Below are 20,885 nucleotides of genomic sequence, written 5' to 3' on the forward strand. Positions count from 1 at the left end.
ATAAACTGTATGTCTTTATATACATGTTTTCCTCCATCTTGGAGGAGAGAGAGAATCCTCTGTCCTGCCGTTAGGGTGGGGAGAGATTTATCAAGCATACCACGAGGATATGCGCACTGTTTTGTCTTCTTTGTCTGCTCTCTCAAGAATACAGCAATATAAGAAATATAGTCCTTTGGCTCTTTGTCTTATTTTCTCTATGGATTTAGAGATCCATAATTTATTATTACCTGCCCACAGCTTTAAGAGACCCAGACTGAGTAGAAAAAAAATTGTGCTATTTTATCATGAACATTAGTGAGGAGTCTGAGGACATAATATGAAGACAGGTTGAAAAGTGGTGAAGTCCTCTTTTAACCGGCGTTACCCCCTCAGTTATGTTCATTTAAGGCTAGTTTTAGAACATGCTACATGTATTCAGGGAATACAACTAAGATTTGGTTCAGTCCACTGGCAGTTGAAATAGGTCACTTGGGAGATTCAGGTTGCATCACTGTTTGCTAATACAAAAAGAGATACCCCACGCTTTTGTTGTTTATAGCCTTTTTGAAAACTTCCTATGGATTTAAAAAATAAAATACATTTAAGCCTATAACATTTATGAAATATTATAACTTAAAGGAGTAGTTCACCCCCAAACTGACCTTTTCTATTGATTACTCATGCCATGGAGAGTAGAGTTCAATAATATTTTTTGGTTTTTGTCACATTCCTAAGAAAAAAACTTGATTCGAGTAAATTTACCCCCATTGATTCCGGATGGGGGTAAATTTATTGTTATCACATTTTTGTCTTAGGAATGCGACAAAAAACTAAAAATATTATTTAACTCTACTCTCCATGGCATGAGTAATCAATAGAAAAAAGGTCATTTTGGGGGTGAACTACTCCTTTAACACTGGTGAAATGATGTGTATGACCAAAGAGAACTTAAAGGCTGGCTGATGCGCCAAAAATGCTTTTATTCATTTTCAAGGCCACAGCATATTGTCAGCACAGTGGAGTGAATGTCAAAATTCTTTGTTTAGTTTGAAGAAAATAAAATTAAAAAAGGATGAAGGGACTCTTTTGACATACTGTAGGCCTACTTGTCATCTTTGATTCCTTGAGTGTGAGACTTGGTGAAATCAAATATTAAACATGAGTACATTTGCATACTTTCAACCAATAAGCTCATCTAACCATTATCATGAGCAGATTTTATTACAAATAGCAAACAGAATACACATTATGTATACTATGGGTTGTCTACCAAATATATAAAGTGCAGCAACAAACGAACAAACACAAATTAATCAACATAAGCAATTACCAGCTTCCTAGTAAAAAAGAAGAAAACTGATGAACCAATATTTTACAGTGTTTGTGACACAAAGCACCATCAAAACCTTATTCAAAGGACAATCGGAGACCTCGACAAGGGTCCAAACATAACATCGCTCACAACATGGTTTTCAATTAATCCACACTTTCTTTCGTGTAAGACGAGGCAATGATAAATTACTTCAACAACAAAAACAAAAAAAATCATCAACAGAAAATACATTTATATGGTGGCAAAGGAAAAAAGGACTACATTTGGACAAAAGAACAAATGATCCCACCAGTCGTTTTGACCCCAATATGGGGCTCAGAAAAGCCACCTCATCACCTTTTATACATTCATAATAAATCGAGTTAATACTCGTTCAAAGACTTCATAGTTGAAAGGAAAACCTTTCTGCACAGTGTCATGAAAAAGAGCATACTGAGGTTTGTTAACATGCACTGAAACTAGTCAGAATCAACTACTTTTAGTGACAGGATCAGGAAGGAGTCTTGACAGTCTCAGGTCCTTTGGATTTCCCAGCAGGCACATTTGGTGAGGCTTTCATTGAACCGGACTTATGTTCATAATCATAGCCAACCGACCCCCTTGAGGAAGTTAATAACATTATTAGGGATAATGTTAGAGATGCCACTAGACAGCCATAGTGGCGTGAGGTTTCACTGTGACATTGTGTTAACCATACATGTGTTTCAAAATATATATAAAAAACAACATTGAAACATTCTGGATCCTGGAAATATATGTTGGAGGAGTGTCCAAAATATATTTGTTGCCTATTTCTGTGTATTTTGAAACATGCCAACATACATTTTGCTGCATAGGGAGATTGAAAGGTCATATGTATTAGTCCATCCTAAGTGGGTTTAGCAGTAGTTCATATAATGACAGTAAGCAGGCGTGAGCTGTAGACCTAAGCATGACTTTCCTTTTCCTCTGCCAGTGCCTTTTCCATGTCAAGCCAGGACCTTTTCTTAGCACTGGGGAAGTCCTTTCCTAAAGCACCTCGAGTCATATGCCGTGTAGGGTTGGCGGTGGCAGGGCTGTCTTTAGGCTTAGAAACAGGAGTGTTTTCACTGCTAGTAGACTGTGCGGGGCTTTGCTCAGCTCGAGCGACCATGGTTGGACTGCTTGCCGTTTTCCCAACAGGTGTACCTCTACCCCTACCAGGCGTACCTCGACCCCTACCAGGCGTACCTCTACCACGACCAGTAGTAGTGCCTCTACCCCGGCCAGGCGTGCCTCTCCCCCGACCAGGAGAGCCTACAATCCGAGGTGGTGAATCCGTACGGGGCCTCTTGCGTGGCCTCCCTGGACCCCGTTTGACTGGTAACGGGCTTTTGGGTGCTTCAGAGACTTCTTCCAGGCTGTCTTCAGTACTCCCGAGCTTTTCCTCAATACTCTCGGGTTGTTCCTCTGCACTCCCAGGTTGGTCCTCAGTACTTTCAGGTTTTTCACTCCCAGGTGGTTCCACAGGACTCCCTGGTTGTTCTACAGTACTGCCTGGCGTGGTACTACTTGTTTGTTCTGCAGTACTCCTACTTGGACGTCTCACGAAACCTGCCGTAGGGAGTTTTGCGAAACGTGTTTCCCCATTTGGAATGACTCGGATAATCAAAGGACGCTGCAGCCCACCGACGGCGATGGGGGCATCCAAGGGAAGCTTCCGAGGCCTACCTCTGCCGCGACGGGCTTCAGGTGTTGTTGGCTCAGCCTCATCAACGTCAATATAAACTTCTGGTTGCTCTTTTAGAGTTGCACTTTGGGAAACATCAGGGCTGCTGCCAGACTTTAAACACAATGAGGTGGTTTGTCCCACTTTGCTGACAACCAGCAGCCTGCCACCGTTTACCATTTTGTCGACGGGCTGTAGGGGCACCGAGGACGAGAAGATGGATTTGTTGAGACGGGCGATCTCGACCAGAGGGCCCGTCTTTCTCACTCCCCAGGAAGAGAGCGTCTTCTCCGGGGGATTGGACACCACATTCTCTGCCTCCACTGGGCCTGTACTGTCTGAATTCTGTGCCTCCACTGGGCCTGTACTGTCTGAATTCTGTGCCTCCACTGGGCCTGTACTGTCTGAATTCTGTGCCTCCACTGGGCCTGTACTGTCTGAATTCTGTGTCCTTCTCCCTCCCCAGGAAGAGAATATCTTCTCCTGGGGATTGGACACCACATTCTCTGCTTCCACTGGGCCTGTACTGTCTGAATTCTGCTCTTCCTCCAACCTGTCCGATGGCTCCTCAGAACATGTTTTTTCTTGGTCTGCAGAGGAGTCGAGTTCAGAAGGCACCAACTTACTTAAACCAATGAGGTCTTTCTCATGCACAGTCTTTTTCTCCTGCTCATCTGCATTCGGCACCGAGGTACTTGAGGCATTTAGCGCTTTCCCACGCACCTCTGCATTCAGCACCAAGTTACTTGATGCAGTGAGAACTTTCTCCCTCTTCTCTGCATCCAGTGCCAAGTCACGTGCAGCCTTGCGCGCTCTCTCCCGCTCCTCCACCTGCAGTTTCTCCCGCTCTTTTTCCCGCTCCTCTGCACTCTTATTTAATCCCATCAGCATCAGTGTATAGTATCCTTCGTTAGCTGTGAGAAGACACAAACACACGTACAAGTATTAAGTCAGAGGGAATCCAAATCAGGGAAATCTGAGGGAACAAAAAATAAACTAATGGAATTATCTCATCTTATTACAACTCACCTGGTTTCAGAGATGAGGGAAGTATGATCCTGCCAGTCTTCGAGCGCATCAGAGGAAGAGCAACTGTCTTCCCAGCTGCTTGAGAGGCGGATTCCGACGGAGAGGATGAAGAGACACTGGGTTTATCTACAGAGTTGGACACACTGATGGGGACACTGGGTTCAACTCCAGTGTTGGAGCCACTGAGAGAGACACTGGGGTTAACTTCAGAGTTGGACACACTGAGAGAGTAAATGGGTTTAACTTCAGAGTTGTAGCCACTAAGAGAGACACTAGGTTTAACTTCAGAGTTGGACACACTGAGAGAGACAATGGGTTTAACTTCGGAGTTGGACACACTGAGAGAGACAATGGGTTTAACTTCAGTGTTGGAGACACTGGGTTTAACGTCAGAGTTGGAGCCACTAAGAGAGACACTAGGTTTAACTCCAGAGTTGGACACAGTGAGAGAGACACTGGGTTTAACTACAAGGTTGGAGCCACTGAGAGAGACACTGGGGTTAACTCCAGAGTTGGACACAGTGAGAGAGACACTGGGTTTAAGTCCAAGGTTGCAACCACTAAGAGAGACACTGGGTTTAACTCCAGAGTTGGAGACACTGAGAGAGACACTGGGTTTAAGTCCAAGGTTGGAGCCACTGAGAGAGACACTGGGTTTAACTCCAGAGTTGGATTTGGTTCCATCTGGTACAGGGACTAGCACTAGGGTGCGGCAGGGCAGGCTTTTGGGTGCTAGAGGCCTTTGTGTTTGAGGCTTCACCTGGCCAGGAGGGCAAGCTGTCGATACTACAGGCTGAAACTGGGGCTTCGGCAAAAGCTTGGGCCGGAACGTACACTCAGGCTCAGGCACAGGCACAGGCTTAGGCTTCTGTTGCAACTCCAAAGCCGCTCTCTCTCTCTCTGCTCTCTGAGCATCCAATAATTTCTTCTTTTCACAGATCTGTTTGAGCTTTGTCTTGATCAGCACCTCCGGCTTACCTGTAGATGATGAAATCAAGATGAAATTTGGTCATGGAATGTTATGGCATGGTACAGAAGGGGCTATGTTTAGAACAATGTTTGTCTCCATGTATACATAATTCATTATCATTTGATATTCATTCAAAGCCTGCACATAAGTATATTGCACAAAAGTATAGTGTGAAACAGGACAATCAGATAAAAAAGTTTATACCAGACAAGCGGGAAAGCTCCTTTACGTAGATAGATTGCATCTCCATCAACATCCTCTTGTTCTCCTCCAGATTCTTTGAAGTCTCAACTAGAGAGCGGATCTCAGTCTGAGCCTGAAACATAGATAGTGACCCAAATGATGATCATCAATTCAAACACATCCAAGCATCCTTGAGCTTTGAGTTAAAATAGAAATACATCAAATAATAGTGAAGTATCATTCATGCATAGAATGAAAAGTGCCTTACAATTATTTATGGGTCACTGCAAACATCCTAACGGGATACTATACTGTGGTTTTTGTTATACACATTTACGTGTTATGCTACTAAAAAGTAGACCTGTACATGAGTCAGTAGATGTTTTAGCTGTGTTTCTGCTCCAAATTGCAATAACCTATAGCACTATTCTTGTAAATAGCAAACGGTTTAACGCAATCACATTAACCCTGGTGTCATTATTTTGTGCTGCAAAATAGCCTAGGCCTATATGCTTAATGTTTACACATCACACAACAGTATTGTACAGTGAAAACAGCAGATCTACAAGCTCGGAAAGCATCGTGATGTAGTGGGTTGTGAGCTTGTAGATCGTCTATTTTCGTGACGTGTGAGGCTGAAGTGGTTAATTTCTAGTAATCGGGCGACTCATGGATGAAATGCATATCATGCATGGACAATAGATTTCCTTAGTACTCTACGGAGCAGAAGCATGGCTGGCCATTCAGGGGCCGGGTCTTACCTGAGTGAGGAGATGTAACTTGGGGACACGCGGGTCACTGCGGAGAAGGGTCTGCAGCCTGGAGAACAGGTGTCTCTGCTCCGAGCGCCTCCGTCTCTCAATCAAATTGTGGCAATTCCGTTTATGTAATTCCTCACCATCATCCGGCAGCTGAGGAGGACAGAAGAATGTTGAACCATTAAACCCAGAACAGTGGAACTGAATAGGGCAGACAATGCAGACTGTCCACAAAAAAAAACCCTAATACCTAATTTAAAACAATCACATTCTGCGATAGGGAGGGTTGGGTATGGGTGTGTGCTCTGTATTTGTAAATTGTATATCTCAACAAATTGGAACAAACAGTACAAATCAGATATTTGTGGCATGTCCTGGTCAATTGGTCTTAAGCCCTATCTTGCTGTTGCGTGAAAATAGCTGATCTACAAGCTCAAAACACGCTGCAATGTGTATTGTTGGAAATATTGTTGGAAATGTTTAAAAGATTTTGAGTGCCCAAAATAGGGGTGCCAGGTTTAAAGTGGTTAAATCACAATTTAGATTCCAGATTTTCTGAAATGTTAATATGTTCTTGTAGTTCTAAAACCCTGACAGCACAATCATTTCAATTGTTAATAATGACACTGTATAGCATTTGATTCTTTATGAGTGGTTCCTGGCGGATAATGCCTTGGTGTGCTGGTTAATTATGACTGCTGCATAAGAAAGACATGAAGAAACATGAAGAGATTAGAGGCTGTGACATGCAAGCAGCCACCAGGGAACACAGAGACAGTCAGAGGCAAAAAGACAAAGACCTTATCTCCTACCTTATTTCTCTGACCGTTTGATGATCCAGAATCCTCGCTGGACTCCCTGCCAAGGCAGACAAAATCAATGTAGAGCGTTAGAGATCAACGTTAAAAATGTTGGCAGTCTAATAAATTACGGTAACCGAAGAAAATGGAAAAACTGCAGTCCCCCCCCCCAAAAAAAACACACTCTGTCCTACCGTGACAATATGCGCCTGGCAGCAGCCCTCATTTCAGCGACGATTTGTTCGCTATCTTCCACGGTTTCAATGTCTATCGAGGAGTCGTCCTAGAGAAAAGTATGTAACCATATTTGAGTATTGCCATTAGAACTCTGGGTGTAGTTTAATATTTTTAATAGGTGTAGGTGTGTGGGTGTGTGTGTGTGTGTGTGTGTGTGTGTGTATATATATATAATAACTTTCTTACATCGTAATCGCCGTCAGAAGAATTAGAAGATAGGTCCTCTGAAGCCTCGTCTGGCTCTCTCTTCACCCCTCTATTACAATTATCCGTCTCAATGGTGGGCTCCATCTTCACCCGTCTATTCCATTTATCCCTCTGACTCTCCGCGTTGTCGATTTCCTTCATCGCTTCATTGATTTTATTCTTCTCAGCTTCGTCACTTTCATCTGACGGCATCGCCTCTTCGCAATTCAGCCGTGGGGAGGAGCCGGCCTCACCGGATCTGATGTTCGCGATCCCCTTGGTTTGGATGCAAACTCTGTCTGGGACCAAACGAAGAGAGGAGCCGGCCTCACCGGATCTGATGTTTGCTATCCCCTTGGTTTGGATGCAAACTCTGTTTTGGACCAAACCAGCTTTGTCAACTTGTGGCGTGGATGCAGATTGTGTGGCAATGACAACAACTCTTTGTTTCAAGTGTTGGTGTTGTTGAGCAGCCACGATCACCTTGGCGTTTGCAGTGGTCTGCTGTTGTGTGCCTTGTGCGTCTCCAGGCTTAGGGAGCTGGATGAGAGTGAAGCCCCCGGGCAGGGTAACTCCCTGTGGGGGGGACGTCTGGCTCTGGTCAGCCGGAGGAGGGCAGATCCTGAAGGAATATGTCCCGCTCTGTCCCAGGAAGCTGGGCGATTTGAGTGACGGGGAGACCGTGAGGGAGATGGGCGAGGAGGAGGCGTTGTTGCCGGAGGGCATGACAGCGCCGTGGCGGTTACTGACGAAGGTTACCATGGGAGTGGGAGTAGGTCCGTTGACTGGAAATGAGAAACGAGACGGCATGTCAGAGGTTAATAAAATGTACACTAAATATACTAAATAGTATTTAGTAGCCAATTATTTTCACCCTTAATTTCTCCTTAATTTTGCCAATTAATCCTCCCCACACATTTCTGTGTTGCCACTGCTGCTGTACCCTACTTCAGTGGTTCTCCTCAGGGGAGTCCTCAAATTATTTTGGGGGGTCCCCAGATGATTAACTTAATGTGTTAAATTATTAAAACATTGTTTTCTCTCTCAACAGCAAACAAACCAACATAAAGTTTAAGTGTATAGAGGGTCTAAAGTAACAATTTGAAGACTTTTTAATACCTCTAAAATGACAAGATAAACATTGGTCAAATTATCAAATATTAGAAGCAGAAATTAGTTAATCCTCAACTCTTGTTATCCCCAGTTAAAATATGGTTATTTTGGGGGTCCCCAGTTAGAATGTGATTATTTTGGGGGTCATGGCCTGAAAAGGTTGAGAACCACTGCCCTACTTGTTGACCTGCCAGTGAGGAGCCCCCACCGGGAGGATGCAGCGCTGTATCAAAATTATTGATAGGATAAAATCGACACAATCAAGCAAGCGGTCACACAAAACAATAATACTGTTCGAACCTTTATATGGTCCCCTTGGTCCTCTTTGCAGCTTGGGCCTGATCACTGCTTGCTGCAGAGGACGAGGTGCAACCTGGCCTGGAGGACGCGGTGCAACCTGGCCTGGGGGACGCGGTGCAACCTGGCCTGGAGGGCGAGGTGCAAGCTGGCCTGGAGGGCGAGGTGCAAGCTGGCCTGGAGGGCGAGGTCCAGCCTGGCCTGGAGGGCGAGGTGCAGCCTGGCCTGGAGGGCGAGGTGCAAGCTGGCCTGGAGGGCGAGGTCCAGCCTGGCCTGGGGGACGAGGTCCAGCCTGGCCTGGGGGACGAGGTGCAACCTGGCCTGTAAGCTTTACAAACTGAGAAAGGCCCGCCAGTGAGGCAGGCGTTTTTGGACAAACGGCGGGCTTTACGCTAGGGTAAGATTGTGGTTTTGGACAAACGGCAGGCTTTTTGCCGCGGTCAGACTGTGGTTTTTGACCAACGATCGTGGCCTTTTTGCTGAGGTCAGATTCTTGTTTCCGACTCTTGTTTTTCGAAGGAGGCTTGGTCGCGGTCTGTAGCCGTCCCGTTACGTAGGCTGCCAGCCGGTTGGCTGGGTGCAGGGATCCCATAACACCCAGCAGCAGCCGTGCCTGATTGTAGCCTTTGTTGTTCACCTGTTGCAAAGGCAGAGAGAGAAGGAGAGAGAGTGAGAGATAGAGGGGTGTTACATGTAAGCTATTCTATATGAATCCAACCCATCTTGCAACTTCAAGGTATTAATCGAACATACCAAAAGCCTGTCGCTACAACCCACCCACAATGCTGTTTGACTGTGCTGATAGTTTAAAAGCCCCACTAGTGGCCCCTAGGGGCCATGCTACTGCCTACACCTACTACTGAGCATTAAAGTTCACAACAAATGACATCATGGCAACCCAGCCTTTAGGTTTAAGGATATTTTAAGTATGTGACCATCTTAAATTTTAATTAGAATTAACACTAAAGCAGTACCGCTGAAAAGACACATGGACAGACTGCAATACAGCAGTCGACATAACATTTTATTTGTTGTTTGGCTTAGTGATACAACAATATTAATCGCTGGATGAAAAGAAAGATGGCTCTCTGACATACTGTACAATACCCAGAATTCACTTCAAAGCCTTGACTTTGAACAGCTCTAGAGGTCATCAGAATGATCAAAAAATACAAATAACAGGGCTTATGTGGACACTTGTCATTGTCATCAATACTGCTGTTGAGAACTACGTGGTATTCCTGACAGGACTGACCTTTACGAGTCCCACTGGTTCCTTGCCGGCGCGTTTCTTCCTGGCTCTGAGATGGCCAGCGGGCAGCACCCCACTCAGGAAGGGAGTGACTCCCGTCCGAATCTCTGGCTTTCCAGGTGGCATCTCCTCCTCCACAGGCTCTAGCTCTTCATCAGAGCTGTTGTCAGACACATTGTCCCACTCCCACTCCTCCGACTCGGCCTCCTCTGGCTCGGCCTCCCCCTCTACCTCCCCCGGCTCGGCCAACACCTGAACCGGCCCGGCCAACACCTCCACCGGCTTAACCTTCTTCTTCGGCTTGCTGATGCGGACCTAATGAAGGGTGGCAGAGTGGAAGAGATCGTGAAATACCAGAGATGGAGAGTCACATTTGTTTTGCAGTAATAATAAATTATACTTCTGTGTCAGGAGCATAAATAATGGGTCTTTTGCACAGCTGCCTGGTGACAGGTGCAGATGGAATGTAATATAATTGGAAGAACTGAATGCAAAGAGCACCCACACAGTCTCCATCTCGTGATAAAAGTGCTTTTTTGTGCGATCTTCCTCAGACATAAGGACACACTACCAAAACATTGCATTTGTGCCGAACATTACCACAGGAAGTAGTTTGTGGATGGTCTTTGCATCCAGTCGACTTCCATGACCAGAAAACCCAATTAGGATCAGAAAGGCTAATTCAACTCTTGAACTGTGCTCCTCCATACCTTGTAGGTCATGGTGGTCCAGCTGTGGTTTCGTTTGGTGATTTTGTCCATCAGGCGGATGCGGTAAGGACCAATGGAGAATTCAGGCGGGAAGTTGTTCTGCGTCATGCGACTACATAGATCTCGCAGTACCAATTGGCGGTCCGCGGACCACTGGCATTTGGACTGCACCTCCAGCAGCCGCTTGATTTTTGGAGGGCCTTTGGTGGGGTCCTTCGGGACTGGTCTTACTCCTCCTGAAAGAGGTCAAGGGATGGATTCATGAACAGACACATACACAACAGACTCAACTCAGCCTTTATTTATAAAGCACATTAACAATGACCAAGGGTCAACCAAAGTGCTATACACGGTCAGATTAAAATAAATATAAAAAAATTATAAGAATAACTCTTCGTAATGCCTCTCAATTATTCAATAAATCGTATAAGTAATTGACAGAATAATCGCTAAGGACATAAGCCCTAAGAAATCCTCAAGTGCTTCTTTACCTGTAGTCTTCACCTTCAGCACGGTGGCAGGGACAATCTTGGCAGGGACATTCTTGGCAGGGACATTCTTGGTGGGGACATTCTCGATGGTGACATTCGCGGTGGGGAGACTGGGGACATTGTTGGACGGCGGCGGGCTGTTAGGGGGCTGCGGGCATGCTGGCGTATTGAACATGGGGGACTGGGGTGGGGTGGGCTCGGCCGGGGGTTTGTTGGTGAACTCTCTCACACGGGCGCAAGTCATCATTCGTTCAAAGTACTTATAGACAGGATCTTTATCTTCCTCCCTCACCTGCAAAGAGAGTTGGAGAGACCTTTAATTTCTGGTTCACAGTTAAAACACGTTCAAGCTAGCGTCACTATCCTGACCTATTCTTGTGAAATATTTTCACTGTTTTTGAAATGTATAAAATTGGGCATAAGTGGTTAAAAAAGTGGTTAAAGGTTACTAAATGTGAATTAAAGAACAACTGTCCTTCCAATTTATAATCCAATAACTGTTACAGAATGAACAGCAATAAACAAGTCAGAGAAGAAGACGATTTAAATAGATTTCATAATTATACATTCTTTTGACAATGAACTGTGCCATACCGGATCGAGGATCCGGGGGACGTAGGCCTTTTTTGCAGGCATGGGCCGACGGGGCGGATCGATGACACGCTTGGGGCAGAAGATGGGTTCGGGGTCCTCTTCAGCTGAACGTTGATCCCACAGTACCTCAGAATGAGAGCCTGGGGTGGGCTGGGCATCGATCTTACTGACCGCTGGGGAGAGACGCAAGCATTTCATTATTAATTAACCGCTTCCGACCTATTTTGGGACATCAATTTTCGAAAATTAAAATAGACAAACTACAAGCGCACAACATATAACAAGGGCGCGTTGCTTGTAGCTACGTTTGCACAACACTGTCATATAAACGTAGTGTACAAGAGGGTGTATGTGATTAAATGTTGGAACATCGACAGGTTGTGATCAACACAAGATATGCAGGGAATTGTAACCAAAATGTGGGAGTGATGGGGACACCCGCTGGCCTACCGGTCCAGGTGCAAACCACAAAGGCCTGACAGTGTGTCGTGGGTTCGAGCACCGAAGAAATAAAAGCCCCAAAACAAATATATATTTTTTAAATGTGGGAGAGTAGGAAGGAGTATTTATTAGAAATGATTGGGATAGGGCGAGCCGATAGCCAAGTAGTTAAAAGTGCATTATCACATGATTAGTGCGTTATCGTCATTCCCTTAATCCCTCTGCACCCTCTGTCTCTCTCAACATTAATAAAAACAGGCTACAAATACCAAGACAAAATACAAAAAAGAAATCTGGAAAATAAATGGCAAATGTGGTAAACCCAGACTTACTGTAAAGGTTCTCATCCTGTTCCTCGTCCTCGCTCAGCTTGATGATCTTGCGCTTGAAGCAGGCACAGCCAAACATGCAGTCTGGCCGCCGGCAGTGCAGTGGTCCCCTGCTTTCCCTTTTGAGACTGGAACACACACAGCCCAGTCTGCAGAACTCCTGCCCACACTCTGGCCCACTGGGTTTCTGGTACTGTGGGACAGTATTTTTTTGGTAGATATCCATCTGGTTGGTACGAAAGAGGGGGTGGGGGGGAGGCAAGGACAGGTCAGTTACCATACTGTTTCTCAATCTTTTCAGGCCGCGACCCTCCTCAAATTGTCACTTTGGAAATGTGCAGATACCCTCTATACACTTAAACTTTACCCTGGTTTGTTTACTGTTGAGTGAGAAAACAATGTTGCACATTAGGTTAATCATCTGGGGACCCCCCCCCCAAAATAATTTGGCGACCCCCCTTGGAGTCCCGATCCACAGGTTGAGAACCACCAAGTTACCAAGTTATTCATCTATCGATATGTAGTATTTCAATACGGACCGCTAATCATATTTGTAAATCCTTCTTTTCACCTTTTTATTTCATTTCTAATTTAACCTTTACTAAAGCAAGAGGTCAACTTCAGATTAAAAGCCTCTTTTTTGAGTCAGCCCAAGGCAAGCATCGGGGGTTAAAACAAACTACTAAGTGGACGTTGCCGTTACCTGAGCTGTCAGCATAACGGACAGAGCTATAGAAACCCTCTGTGGGGTCAGGTGTGTTCTTCTGAGACCCTGGTTCAAGGCTCCCGTCTCCATTTCCATAATTTTGATCTGGGACTTTAATGGTCTGAAAGGTGCCGGCCCCTGGATGTAGCCAGCACTCTGCCACACGCTCTGCGCCGGTTTCAGGCTGGTTGCTGTGGGGGAACGGTCCTCCACCGGTTTCTGTATGGTTCCTGGAGGGCAACTACAAGTGAAATGGAGGAAATTAATATTACTGTTCAGTGCAGCGTCATGTGAATGTAGTTAATTTATGTGCTGAAGGAAATTAACAAGACAAAGATAAATACATTCACACTGAGAAGTAGAATCTTCCGTAGAAATTAAAAGTTATTTCCCCAAAACAATTGAGACGTCTAAAGAAAGGTCGTCCCATGTCAATAATGACCCCTATTACCTCTGAGAGGAAGTACTGGCTTCTTGAATATCATTAGGCCGACGGCCCCTCTTCGACTTCTGCGCCTCGTTGTTGTGGATCTCCGAAACAACCGAGGTGGGTTTAACAACCCAGGTGGGTTTCACCCAGGTGGGTTTCGGAGCGATAGGTCTGTGTTTGGTCGTCCCTACTACAGGGCTAACGAGGGCAGAATACAGGAGGGGTTTGAAAGAGAGAGGGCAGGGACGGATGGCCCGGGGCAAGACCTTCGGTGTGGAGTTTTGATGCTTCCTCAGCACACTGTCCAGGGTCTTGACGTAACTGGCGCTGGAGGAGGGCAGCCGGTACGACACTGTGTCTTCAGAGTTAGTGGAGAAGGCAGCGGCGCGCTCGCTGATCTGGTTAGCTTCACTCTCCAAATACTCATCCAGCATGTTGCTGCAGAAGGCAGATAGGTCCTTCTGTGACTCTATTGGAGACAGACAGAGAGCGGGATAAGGAGATTGTTATTTACTGACCAGAAAGTCACAGTAAGAATCATTTAGCTCAATGCTTAAGTCGTTAACATTTTAATTAGGGTTTTTAAAATAGGAATACGCATGATAATCCTATAACTTGACAAAAGGGAAAAATCAATCAACAAGAAAAGGATGAAAGAGGGCAACTCTTACTGTCACGTTTAAGAGCAGATGATTCGTTCCTCTTAACGAACTTGTCTCGCCATCCTTTTATCTTTGTCAGGTCACTGGTCTTTCCTGTCCGCGAGACAAAAGACAATCCCCCAGCTGCGGAGGAAACATATGCCGTTAACGCTCAGTGAACGGCTGTGATTCTAACACTTCAGCCCCCCACTTCAGTCGATTTGAACAAACCCCACTTCACAATGGCTGCATACGCTGCCTCACAATATCATTGTTAAGTGCCGCTAAACTCGCACTATTCAACTGGGGCTAGAGACCATTCTGAATTGCCTAGTTTCTTTTTCCTTTTTTCATCCACATGGCTGACTAGTAGAGCACTACATTCATTGAGCTTCAGCAGTCTGATTGAAGTTTTTTGCTCATTAAAAGCTCCCTGGCTGCATTCATTACAGCTGAAAATGTCAAAGAAAAAAAAAGAAAATATCTACTACAGCTGTTCCAAAATAAATAAAATACCAATGTAAAAAAAACTAGTAAAAACTAATAAAAAAAACAGTTAATGATATTCTTGAACTATTTTCCCTTGGGCCAGCGGTTTATGGTTCCGCATAAATTAAGTGTGGAAATAATTGCGCAGTGAGGCATCCAACCTCCGTTAACACCACACGTTAATTTGCAGTCTGTTGGTGTAATTACTGGGATAATGCCATTTGATTGACACCAATGTAAAACAGAGTCTGAGTCTCTTTCATCTAATATAACTGTAATAACAGCAACGCGCTGAAAGGACAACATGGCTGGTACATATTTCGCCCATATCTTGTGTCAGCAGCACTGTCAGTGCTGTAATTACCAGGGCTTAATGCATTCGACTGACAGACAAATTGGCGTTCGCAAGGGATGGGACTATATGAAAATGACGGCCACGATTATTGTGGCAAAAACTATTGCGATTGACGATATTATCGTGATAATCAAAATATGATTACAACATAAGATGGCACTTTTGTTAACCAAGTGAACCCCCAGTATCCCGATCATGGGGGGAACGGTCGCCAAATATACCAGATCCACAAGCTCACAACGCATTGCTTTGCAACATGTTGTGAGCTTGTAGATCTGTTATTTTTGGCAAATCGATTTGTGTAGAGTGAAATAAGAGTGCACCAAATGCGCTCTTTACAGGTCTGTTTTATATAGAGGGTTTAAGTGGTACTGAATTTGTCGCTCAACAGAATCCTAGTGTATGACGGAGGACAATTTCATGATAAATTAATGCGATATGTTTATTGTAAGCGGATTGTTATCACAATAAACGATGATAGCGATTATCGTCCCATCCATATTGTAAACTATTCTAAAAAGCACACGTACCGATATCCATGGGAACAGTAGTACAGGGCTGTTCTGGGAGGACTGGAGGTGGCAGGGGAAGACGAACGCCCAGGTATTGCAGGTCGATGACCTGAGTCGGGTCCAGGGAACTCAGCTTCAGCCCCACTAGAGATCGAACAAACACAATGGTCAAAGGAGGCAAGCAGCATCTGCTAATGTTATCAACCATACGGATGGGAGATATAGGTTTGTGAGTGTATGTGTACATCAGGACAGGAAATCTCTACCTTTTTCATTTCAAGGACCCCCAGTTTGATATGCATTAAGGCCCCCATTTGATACCCTTTTTTCCTTTTTTTGGGGGGGAACCCCAAACTACATTGTAAAATCCTCTGTGTTAATCTGAGAGTGTGCAAATGAAACCAAATGTTAACGTTTTAACTCTCAGAGTTGCAGAGCCGTAAGGTTCCTTCTGGACACCCCTGGTTGTCCAGACAAAATAACACTCAAATAAACATAACAGTGAGAAACAGTGCACTGTGAGATGCCACTCACCCTCCTGCAGAACAGGATGGATGACCTGTCTGTGCTTCAGAACCCTGAGGTCCTGCTCCAAAGCCTCCTGCAGAGGACTGATCTTGTCTTGGTCACTCCCTGGAACACACAAATCACAATGATTACAAACCGTATTGTTCTTTTTACCCCTTCTCCATTAATGATGAAATAAAATGTAAAACGTTAAGTAGGGATTCCATATCTACTTGACTCACCGGTACGCTGAGGGGTGAGAGACACTGGTGACACTGGTAATGAGCTACTGGTTGACATACTGCCAACATGAATCCCCAAAGCTTCCTGTTGCATGAAGGAAGAAAACACAATGTTGCATTTTACACTTATAAAGCCCTACTTTATATATTTTGTCTGTGTTGTGTGTTGAAATTACAGATCTACAAGCTCACAAAACATCCAGGGATTCAAGCTAAAAAATAATAATAATCACTGATTTGTGAAAACATGAAATTGAGTCCTCCACACCAGCACAGTGCTTCCTAAACAATGATCACAATATGTAGAATTATGATGTTTTATCATTCTAAACCTATTATTTTGCTGTTCTACACAAAGCCAACCAGGAAATTGCAGATTGAGGCTTTAACCTTTTGCTTTTATGAAATATCTGAGATCATTAGGCTTTTATGGAAGATGCACTTTAATCCATGCATGCCGCATTGTGCATGGATCAGCTTTCACACTGCGCTAAAGGCGACAAGTTTTGCTTTCCACATTCCCAAAATACGGACGCCAGGTGTATAGTGTTCATTTACCAGAATGAGGGGAAGGGGGGAGCGTTCTGGTTCACAGAAGCAAAGTCTAACAATAACAAAATAACAATGTTATCATCACAAGGAAAGGAGAGATGACCTGTATTTTAGATAACAATCTTTCCAGTGAAAAAAATGGAAACAAGAGTAATCAAGAAAGTCAACCAAAGATTTGTGGACACCTCATGGTACTCTACAGTGGTGTGTTAGTTTTTTTCTATGACAGATACGATAACCATTCCCTGCATGACATGTGCGTGGTCGTGGAGATACGCTAGCATGTTTTCAATGGATGAAATGGTTAGTAGAGGGCTAGGCTTTTTTCAAAAACATTCAGCATGTCATATTATGTATATAGTGTAACACTGTAGAACACACCACTGGTACTCTAGAGCGCCTTACAGACAGGGCGCGGTTGCTGCGGGCTTTCTCGCTTGGATCAGCGGGGATCGCACCGTGGTGGAGACACCAACACAATCGCGCCACGAATAAACGCTGGGAGGTATTTCACAACGAGAATTTCACCGTCCGCGCCCGCCTGCCTCTCCGCTCCTCAACTTCGCCCGCCTCTCACTGAAAATGAATTACTAGGGCCGGGGCGTGTCAACCGCCTCCCGTCTGAAAGCCGCATTACACCTCAAAACTAAAGACCTCTCAAAACAAACTACTCAGACTACTAATAGACATCACAGACCCACCTAACCCCTGCTCATTATGCTAGGGTGGGGTGGCTCAAGGTGGAGGACACAGTACAGCAACTTGCAATGGGCCTGGTCTTCAAGATACTCAAGGCACCAGAGCCCAGATTTGGCACAAACATGGGGATGAATTAATTCTACCAAAATGTGGTATGCCTGACCATCAACCATCAAAAGGTGTGACTCTCTACCCTCCTTCAAAACGAGACCTTCAAAACGAGACCAGGGTGACACCACACTGCCCCAGAGAAGCTCAAAAGTATAACCATCCCTGTGGAACACTGGCTGCTGTTAATCATTTACCTTGCTGGTGAATGACACAAACAGTAACCCCTCCACGTCGTCCAGCTCTGGTTGCATGGCGTACCCCGGCGGCTGGCTGGCGGCTGCAGCAGTAGCAGCAGCAGCGGGCTTGGCTCCCCCAAATCTGGCTTTCCCCCACCCCCCTCCCTGGTAGGTGGTTGCCCCCCATCGCCGGTATCGCCTCCGTCTCTTGGGGCGTTTGGGGGATTCGGGCGACCACTCTGGGGATCTGGTGGGCCTCCGTCTCCTGGGGCGTTTGGGGGATTCGGGTGACAACTCTGGGGTGCTGGTGGGCTCAGGCTGTGGGAGCTTGGGAGCTATCCTGCTGTAACGTCTCTTGGGGACTTCGAGGGGAAGTGGCTCCCCACACTGGACTGGTTCCAGAGGGGCGGGCGGTGTGGATGGTGTGGATGTCAGCGGGGGGTCCGGACTGAGCTGTTGGGGAACAGAGGCCAGCTGGGCTCTCAGGTCCTGGAGACCGGCGGTGTCGTCACCGCCGTCGACTACTTCAACATCGTCGCTCTCGTCAGCCAATCTCTTCTTCTTGGCTTGCGTTTCAGCCTCCTCAACATCCGCCTCGTCGTCCTCGTCCTCCTCCTCCTCACCGAAGAATGAAGTAGAGCCGGCATGCTTCATGTGCGCACTGTGAAACAGAGGATGACAAACACACAATGAAATGGAAGTCCAACAAATGAATTGATTCTGAACACAAGCAGCGCAGTGAAATCCGGAGTGTACAAATGGACCCAAAATGGTTCACGTTAACATGTTTGTGGAAATGATCTCTCAGGATTTTACTGTTAAGTAATTAGCTTGGATAATGCAGAATGTTAGCGCTGTGACTTTCTCGGTCCCATCCTCTTTTACAGTACACTTTAAGACATAATAAGACATAATAAGACAGAATAAAGCCCGTCCGTGCGGTGGTGGCTGCTGCGGCAGTTACCAGCGATGCCGGTGCCAGATAATGTATTCGCTTTCTGCTATTCTGTCTCAGCCACCACCGCACGGACGGGCAGTTTACCGCTACGGGACCTGCCGGTCCGTGCGGCGGCCGCCGGTCCTACTGGCGGGACTGCTGGTCCTATCGCCGGCGATGCAGTGCGACTGCTGGTCGAACTAGCGGTCGTGCGGCAGTGTCTGCCGCTGCAGTTCCGCGGCAGGTGACGGTGCCAGAGAATGTATTCGCTCTTTCTACTATTCTGTCTTTGTTTCTGTCTAATAAAATATATTAGCTCTAATTACCAACACATTATTTCTTATTATGGCTTTATTCTGTCTTATTATGTCTTAAAGTGTACTGTAAAAGAGATGGGACCACTTTCTCTTTAACAAAATTAACCTGTTCTGGGGACAACATTCAGTGAATTGATATATTTAATTTTTTTAAACAATCAACTAAATCGAATCGATTAACCACTTAAGCAATATGTCAGACAACAGCATCGGGCAAAAATAGTGAAAATCGCACATCTACAAGCTCTCAACGCATCTCAAAGCGTTTGTAATAAGTTGTGTTTATAATCATAATAATCATCATCCATATCTTATACACAAGTCACTTGATATTTGTACAGTAGGATAAGAGACACTGTGTGGGCAAACAAGAAATGTCAGTAACAAGTCAGCTAATTAAATATGAACCCACAAAGCATTCCCATATCTTTACTCACCGAAAGGTTGCCAGATCTAGGGACTGGTTATCATCTCTGCCCATGGGGAGAGCCTCCGGCGTGGGCTTGCTGAGGCCGAATGATTGCATGGCCTCCCTGAAGCCCTTGGCGAATGGATTATGACTAATTTTCAGCTGCGTGATCCTGAGGTTTTGATAAGTCGTCACAGAGTAGAACTCCGTCTGTGGAAAGGTGAAGGTCAAGCTCTCTGGTCCTTTGATGACAGGCTGGTCGACTGTGGGACCCGCCCCATCGGGGACGGGTATCACGTGCAGCCTGGGAATGTAGTGTTGCATAGAGTGTAGGACTATGTGTCCGGCGTCCACGTCGCCGGTGCTGTTGGTCAGTTTGAGCTTGTGGAAAGACACCAGGCCGCTCATCCACTGTGCTCCTGTGCCGGGGGAGTTGTGGTGAGCGAAAGCCCGGATTAAACCGTTATTTAAACTCTCTACCTGTTGGCCGACCTCCCATTTTGTGCCGTTAAAGCGATGGCGGTGCGGGTCAACCGGGGATATGGACAAGACTAGGGAGTAGTGGCGTGTGGGCTCCAAGCCTGACAGGCGGTATCGGCAGCAGGGGAACATGCGGCGGCCTGCCTTGGTCACGATCATCTCAGTCCCACAGCCGTAAAACTCCTTCCATATCCTGTCGTTGTCCAGAGTCACACAGATTCCTTTGAAGGATAACGATGCTGACAGCTTGTTCTCCAACGCAGCAACCGGTGCCTCTGTGTTTTCAGACCCGGTACACTGAGGCGGTGGTGACGGCGCCGACGGCGCGGTCTCCGCCTTAATGACCTGGCTCATCTCCGCACTCGCTAGGGAGTCTGAAGCCGACGCAATGTCCATGGTAGTGGGGCTGGTGTCTAGAACCCCATTAGTGAGCGTTGGCATGGTTGTGGCAGGTTTGGCTGGGCTAGCTTCAGCAGGCGACAACAGAGGCGGACTACAGCTGCGATTGGCCATGGACGCAGCTTGGTTCTCAATCGCATTTTCACTGGAGGCGGTGGGCTTCAAGGCGACTGGTAGGGGGACAGAGACTGAGGAGGGGACCACTTTCAGGGGATTCTCTGCCATGTCCCCTGCAGACACAACCCCGCAGTCCATCTGTGGATGTGAATGTACAGCGTCCACTGTGGAGGTTCAGGATCTCCTTCTCTGCTCCTTACACTTCATTTACTATCTGAGAAAGAAAATGAGAGAAAAGTTAATCTGAAGTGCTCAATCCTGGTGGATTACATTCGGTCGCAATCACTTGTCAGTCAGTCAGTCAGTACACATTTTTACAGTCTATGGGTTGGTTCCCCCGTCACTGTGACATCACAGGTGACATCACCTATGAAGAAGTCCATATATGGGTATCCCTTTTATGCCCATGTATGA

General features: G+C 45.9%; 1 protein-coding gene across 1 annotated transcript; it reads right to left on the reverse strand.

Annotated features, from left to right (window-relative positions):
- Positions 1–1,006: 1,006 nt before the first annotated feature.
- mgab (MAX dimerization protein MGA b) lies at positions 1,007–20,609 on the reverse strand (the record flags this gene model as incomplete). Its single annotated transcript, XM_080744888.1, has 21 exons — positions 1,007–3,916; positions 4,032–5,009; positions 5,206–5,317; positions 5,946–6,095; positions 6,755–6,800; positions 6,937–7,025; positions 7,166–7,950; positions 8,579–9,212; positions 9,831–10,142; positions 10,538–10,773; positions 11,029–11,320; positions 11,623–11,795; positions 12,396–12,618; positions 13,096–13,339; positions 13,550–13,997; positions 14,200–14,313; positions 15,544–15,669; positions 16,060–16,158; positions 16,275–16,359; positions 17,831–18,473; positions 19,504–20,609. The coding sequence occupies 21 exons, from the start codon at positions 20,607–20,609 to the stop codon at positions 2,241–2,243; spliced, it is 8,571 nt and encodes a 2,856-aa protein (XP_080601014.1). The 3' UTR covers positions 1,007–2,240.
- Between the last annotated feature and the right edge of the window lie 276 nt (positions 20,610–20,885).

Source organism: Nannobrachium achirus, assembly GCF_963921795.1.
Source record: "Nannobrachium achirus genome assembly, chromosome: 16".
Taxonomy (NCBI): domain Eukaryota; kingdom Metazoa; phylum Chordata; class Actinopteri; order Myctophiformes; family Myctophidae; genus Nannobrachium; species Nannobrachium achirus.